This window comes from Salvelinus sp. IW2-2015, unplaced genomic scaffold (genome assembly GCF_002910315.2).
Source record: "Salvelinus sp. IW2-2015 unplaced genomic scaffold, ASM291031v2 Un_scaffold3275, whole genome shotgun sequence".
NCBI lineage: Eukaryota > Metazoa > Chordata > Actinopteri > Salmoniformes > Salmonidae > Salvelinus > Salvelinus sp. IW2-2015.
The window spans coordinates 58083-64524 of record NW_019944560.1 but is presented as its reverse complement, the minus strand read 5'-3'; the positions used below and the strand labels follow the sequence as shown (position 1 = coordinate 64524).

The 6442-nt window shown below is 43.5% G+C and overlaps 1 protein-coding gene across 1 annotated transcript in view; it reads left to right on the top strand.

Annotated features, from left to right (window-relative positions):
* The first annotated feature begins 846 nt into the window (after positions 1 to 846).
* Positions 847 to 6442, top strand: part of LOC112075611 (suppressor of hairless protein homolog) — a 14765-nt gene continuing 9169 nt past the window's right edge. Inside the window, exons 1-3 of the mRNA XM_024142580.2 lie at positions 847 to 874; positions 5633 to 5788; positions 5993 to 6096. Of these exons, the coding sequence (XP_023998348.1) occupies positions 5666 to 5788; positions 5993 to 6096 (227 nt within the window). The 5' untranslated portion in view covers positions 847 to 874; positions 5633 to 5665. The remainder of the gene's footprint in view (positions 875 to 5632; positions 5789 to 5992; positions 6097 to 6442) is intronic.

Genomic DNA, 6442 nt, shown 5'->3' with positions numbered 1-6442 from the left:
TGTCTCCCTCTCTCCGGTTTGTCTCCTCTCTCCGTGTTTGTCTCCTCTCCTGTTTTCTCCTCTCTCCGTGTTTGTGTCTCCTCTTCTCCGTGTTTTGTCTCCCTCTCCGTGGCTCTCTCTCCCTCTGTCTCCGTGTTTGTTCCTCTCTTCCGGTGTTGTCTCCACTCTCTCCGGTGTTTCTCTCCCTCCGTGTTTCGTCTCACTCTCCGGTGTTTCTCTCTCTCCGTGTTTGTCTCCTCTCTCCCGTGTTTGTCTCCTTTCTCCTCGTGTTTCTCTCTCTCTCCGTGTTTGCTCCTCCTCCGCTGTTTGTCTCCTTCTCCCCGTGTTTGTCCTTGCTCTCTCTCCGTGTTTGTTCTCTCTCTCTCTCTCGTTTTTGTCTCCTCTCTCCGTGTTTGCTTCCTCTCTCGTGTTTTCTCTCGTGTGTTGTCTCTCTCTCCGTGTTTTGCTCTCCTCTCTCCGTGTTTGTCTCCTCTCTCCGTGTCTTGTCCTCCTCTCCTCCGTGTTTGTCTCCTCTCTCCACCGGAACTCTTTTTGTTTTTTTATATGTTAATATTCTCACTATTTCTCTTTATTAACACACACAGCACACACACCACACACACACACACACACACACACACACACACACCACACACACACACACACTCACACACACACTACTAATGAAAGTGGTTGATGTTACTTGTACACTGAGCTCTAAGCAACTAAACCTAAAACACCAGCCTGTCTGTGTGTAGATCATCTCGTAAGGTGGACAAGCAGACGGCCTGTTGGGTGCAGACGCCCGTCTCCCAGCTGCACAAGTGTTCCTTTCACTGAAGGACACAGAGCGCATGTACTGTGCCTTTCCCAAGAGAGGAATATACAGTTTCAAGTGAGTGTGAAACTACCTTCCATTACGCGTTGACTACCTTCCATTACGCGTTTGCTAACCCTTCCATTACCGCTTTGCTTACCTTCTACTTACAACTCTTGAGACTACCTTCCATTCGACGTTGAGATACCTTTCACATTAACACGTTGAGACTACCTTCCATTCACGTTGAGACTACCTTCCATTACCGTTGAGACTACCTTCCATTACACGTTTGAGAACTACTTCTTTCACCTTCATTTACACGTTGAGACTACCTCCATTACGCGTTGAGACTACCTTCATTACAAGTTAGCTCTCCATTAGCATTACGATTGTGCTTGCTCTCGATTTTCCACTGATGCGCCTTGAGACGTCCTTCCATTACAACGTTGAGACTAACCTTACCATTACGCGAACTTGAGACTAATCCTCCAGTTAAACCTTAATACTTCATTACCGCTTGAGACTACCGTGTCCACTATATATTTTGTATATATAGTGTTATATTTATTACACATATACAGTACCAGTCAAAACAGTTTAGAACACCTACTCATTCAGGTGAAATTTTTTTTTATTTATATTTTACATTGTTTATAATTGGAAGCTCAAAAACTATGAAATAACAAAACACATGTAGTAACCAAAAAAGTGTAAGATAAATCAAAATATATTTGAGATTCTTCAAGGTAGCCACCCTTTGCCTTGATGACAGCTTTGCACACTCTTGGCATCTCTCAGCATCATGAGGTAATACCTGGAATGCATTTCAATTAACAGGTGTGCCTTTTAAATTAATTTGTGGAATTTTTTCCCTTTTAATGCTTTGAGCCAATCAGTTGTGTTGTAGACAGGCTAGGAGTGGTAATACAAGACGAAGCCCTCATTTGGTAAAAGAGAGTCAATGGCACTCAATCAAATACAGTTATATAGACAGAAGGTCAGTCAATGCTGCAAAAATTTCAAGAAACTTTGGGGTTTCTTTTCTTACGCGTTTGAGACTACCTTCCATTACACGTTGACTACCTTCATTACCAACGTTGAGATAAACTTCCCATTACACGTTGCAGATACCTCCTTCAAATGAAATGAGCGGTTGAGACTCAATTTCCATGAGCGAGCGTTGAGTACCTTCCATTACAGCGTTTGAGACCCTACCTTCCATTACACGTTTGACTTACCTCCAAAATATACACACGTTGAGCTACCCCTTCCATTAACTACCATAGGAGACTGCTACTACTATCCAGTTACGACCGGATAGACACTAGGACACTCCCTTTGAGGCCAAACTGTCCTACACCAGTTGAGACTGACCGGGAAAGTTGTCCATTACGCACGTAGACTCGCCAGATCTAGATCCTATTCCCATAACGTTGACTACCTTCCACTTACACGTTGAACTCCTACCTTCTGCCGTTACATATGTTGGAGCACTACCTTCCGTTACGCGTTGAGACTACCTTCCGTTACGCGTGAGACTCTGCTGACCTTTCCAGTTACAAGGAAACCGTTGGAGACTTTCAACTTCCATTATCACAGGATTGAGACTGATTTACCATTCTGCAACCCGTTTATTCACAGATTGCGATTGAGAGCCTAAACACTTATTCCATTACACGTTGAGAACTAACCATTTCGCATTACAACTGTTGAGACTAACCTCTTTACCATTCACAAGTGGTGTAGTCAAAGTCCACAGAACACATGTCAATTAACACGTTTGAGTACTTCAAACCATCTAACTCGGTGTTTAGAACACGTAGAGACATGACCATTCTCCATTACGTTGAGATCTGCGTAGCCAATCAGTTCCATTACACTTGAGACTGACCTTCCATTACGGTTGAGATACCTTCCATTCACACGGTTGGAAGGAGCTAACGCCTTCACATTACGACGTTGGAGCACCAACCTCCGGTTACGCGTCTTGTACGAATCTGGTCAATTGCTACCCTTGCACAAGAACCCATAGCTACGCGTTACAGAATTACCTTCCATTACACGTTGAGAATACCTTCCATTAACACGTTGAAAACTACACTCTCACTATAACACGATGTAGAGGATGAACCCTTTTCCAGTCATCAACGTTGAGACTAATACCTTCCTATGGTACACGTTGAGACTACCTTCGCATACAAACGTTGAACTACCTTCCCGTTTGAGACTACCTCAATTACACGGTTGAAGACTACCTTGGCCATATACAGCGAAATCGACAGCAAATGGACTACCCTACCATTACGTCGTTAGAAATTTACCTCTGGTTCCCGATGTAACAACACGTTGAGATACCTTGTATCTTTCTGATTTCTGAGAAATTTTAAAACCGTTTGGAGGACACCTTTCCATTACAACGTTGAGACTCTTTCCATTACACGTTGAGAAATACCCTTCCATTTATACCAAATTTTTAGGGTTTCCACAACCAACCATGTCTTTGTGAGAACGCGAGGTAGGGGTGAACGGATGATCCTCTCCGCATGTGTGGTTCCACCCGTGAAGCAATAGAGGAGAATATTTTGTTGATGTTGTGGGGGCACTTTTGGGCTTTGTGATTTTTTCGAAATTTTCAAGGGCACACTTAATCGCAGCATAGCTATCCCGGGCATTCCTGGAATTTTCTGCTACGCTACGGCAATCCCATCTGGTTTGCTTGCCTTAGGGGGTATATCATTGTTTTTTAACTAGGACAATGACCAACACCTCCAGTGCTGGTAAGGCTATATTGAACAAGAAGGAAGACGTGAGGAGTCCGCCATCAATGACTGCTTCCACAATCACTACCGTCAAAACCCAAATTGAATGGTTTGGGGAGATGAGTGACCCAAGTGAGGAAAAGCGTCAACAAGTGGCTCAGCATTTGGGAACTCCTTCAAGGCTGTGGAAAAGCATTCCTCATGAAACTGGTTTAGAATCAACAGAGTGTGCCAGAAAGCTGTATCAAGGCACGGTGGGCTACTTTTAAAAAAATGGATTCTCAATATATTACATATATTTTTTTTGAATATTTTGTTATATTCATTCGATTAAAAACACATTTGCACAGCTCTAATCCACTCGACTGCTTGTTTACCACCTCTTCTCTGCTGTTGTTGGGTGTTACTTCTTTGCCTCTGGGTTAACTGTGTTGACATGATTCCATTGTGTGTTAATTTCATAGTGTGATGTCCAACTTGTTTATTACAACAATGGAGAAATGTTCAATATGAAGCAAAGGCCTTGGATGAGTAGGTGTGGTCCAAAAACTTCTTTTTGACGGTACTTGTGTTATATATATATATATAATATAACCTTTAACAAAGGTTGTCTTCAAAATTATATAACCTCAGGAATACAAACATGAAATAACAGTCCTGTCTGTAATTTGTTTTTTAGCTGCGTTTTCCATTTTTTAGTTCTTTCTAGTATAATGGCCGGCTAAAGTGCTTAATTGAAATGAGTAATGGATCGTGTAACGTGTTTGAGGTAGTGTATTGATAGCAGAACATTCCAGGATGAAAGATTCAGGGGAAACGGATATTCCGTGACCTTGGGAATAAACTGAGTGCATTGGAGGGTATGAGATGGACTATTGGTATTATTGGGTAACGCCAGAATGTTGTGTGTTATGGGGGGAGTTCATGGGATGTGAAATATGTATTGGGCACGTGAGTGTCGCTGCGGCGTATTACGCGATCTCCCAGAGGGTTACCAGTGTTGCCATCGTGCAGGTGTAAGGCTACTTCTGCGGCTTAGTACCAGAGATTTGCCGACTTTGTAATGTCCGGCCCCTGCGTTGATTTGGCTGTTCTATAGGCAAGCAAGCCAACTTTTCTGTGAACAGGACGCTGACATGGCCTGAAATTCTAGAGATACATTACGGTGGATGTGAAATATCAACTAATGAGCACGGTACAAAATGGCCTGAAGCTGCCTCTGTCAGGAACCGATCTGGTAGTTGTCCCTTTTCCCTTGGTGATGTAACATACTTCAGGGAGAGGGCGCCATTAGAGAGCCATTGTTTCATGGGGGAAATTTTTAAAACACAATTGTTGCGTGTTAATGTTTTAATAATTCATCTGGCCTATGTAATTTCAGTTCTTGGCTCATTGTTCAGAATGATCTTGTGAGAAAATGTATTGTTGGATGGTGAACATTAGTTGGTTCCTACGGTAATACCCAGTTTACAATCTTCAAATTCTCCTGAGTGGCGCAGGCTTCTAAGGCACTGCATCTCAGTGCAAGAGACGACACTACAGTCCCTGGTTCGAATCCAGGCTGAATCACATCTGGCCGTGTTTGGGAGTCCCATAGGGCAGCGTGCAATTGGCCCAGCGTCGCCCGGGTTCGGCCTGGGTAGGCCATTTGTAATTAAGAATTTGTAATTAACTGACTTGCCTAGTTAAATAAAGGTTACATTAAAAAAAAATATATATATATATWTTTTTAACATTGTTTATCAGATCCCACCTGAAAATGGTCGGCAACCATTCTCAGTGCCCTGTGCAGGTCCCCATTGCTGGAATAATTCAGTCTTTGTTTTGCTAAGAGGTTATTCTTCCCCTTTTGATTCCATCTTCGATAGATGACGGATTAGAKTGAGCGTTAATATAGCGTTAGGGTGATAGGCTCCTTGTGGAGGTGTGATCTCTACATCAGAGATCACCATAGAAACAACTAAACCAAGATTCATTACACACAGCTGTATTCATTTATTTATCCATCTATATCTGAAATATGGTGAAGCGCTAGCAGGTCCCTTTAACTTGTCTGTGTGTGTGTGTCCCCCAGGCCACTCCATGCCCAAAGGAACCAAACAAAGAGATGATCAACGACGGAGCGTCCTGGACAATCATCAGCACGGACAAGGCTGAGTACACCTTCTACGAGGGCATGGGCCCCGTCCACTCGCCTGTCACCCCCGTGCCTGTAGTCGAGAGCTTACAGGTTAGAGAGGGACGCACACAGATATGCATACACACATAGGCTACATGCACACTCCATTCCTATTATAAACAACAATTTGTTCCTCTTGTAGTRCTCCAAACAAACACCCTTTAGGCCCTTTACCACATTCCATCTCTTCCTCTGTCACACCAGAAAAACATTTACACTTTTGTATGGTTTGTGTTTATGTGTGTGTGTGTTTAGCTAAACGGGGGTGGGGATGTGGCCATGCTGGAGCTGACGGGACAGAACTTCACCTCAAACCTGAGGGTCTGGTTCGGAGACGTGGAGGCAGAGACCATGTACAGGTACCGACAGACACACCCCACTGCTCCTTTCAACCGGGGGCTGGCTCAATACGGCGGTGCAAAATTATGCTAAATTTCCCAAAATGTTCAAGTTTTTCCTGCCAACCAGACAGAACCTGTTTAGGACAGAATACTGTAGCTTGACCAGACAGAACCTGTTTAGGACAGAATACTGTAGCTTGACCAGACAGAATACTGTAGCTTGACCAGACAGAATACTGTAGCTTGACCAGGCAGAATACTGTAGCTTGACCAGGCAGAATACTGTAGCTTGACCAAAGTCTGTCTGGTCAAGCTACAGTATTCTGTCTGGTCAAGCTTACAGTTATTCTGGTCTGGTCAATGA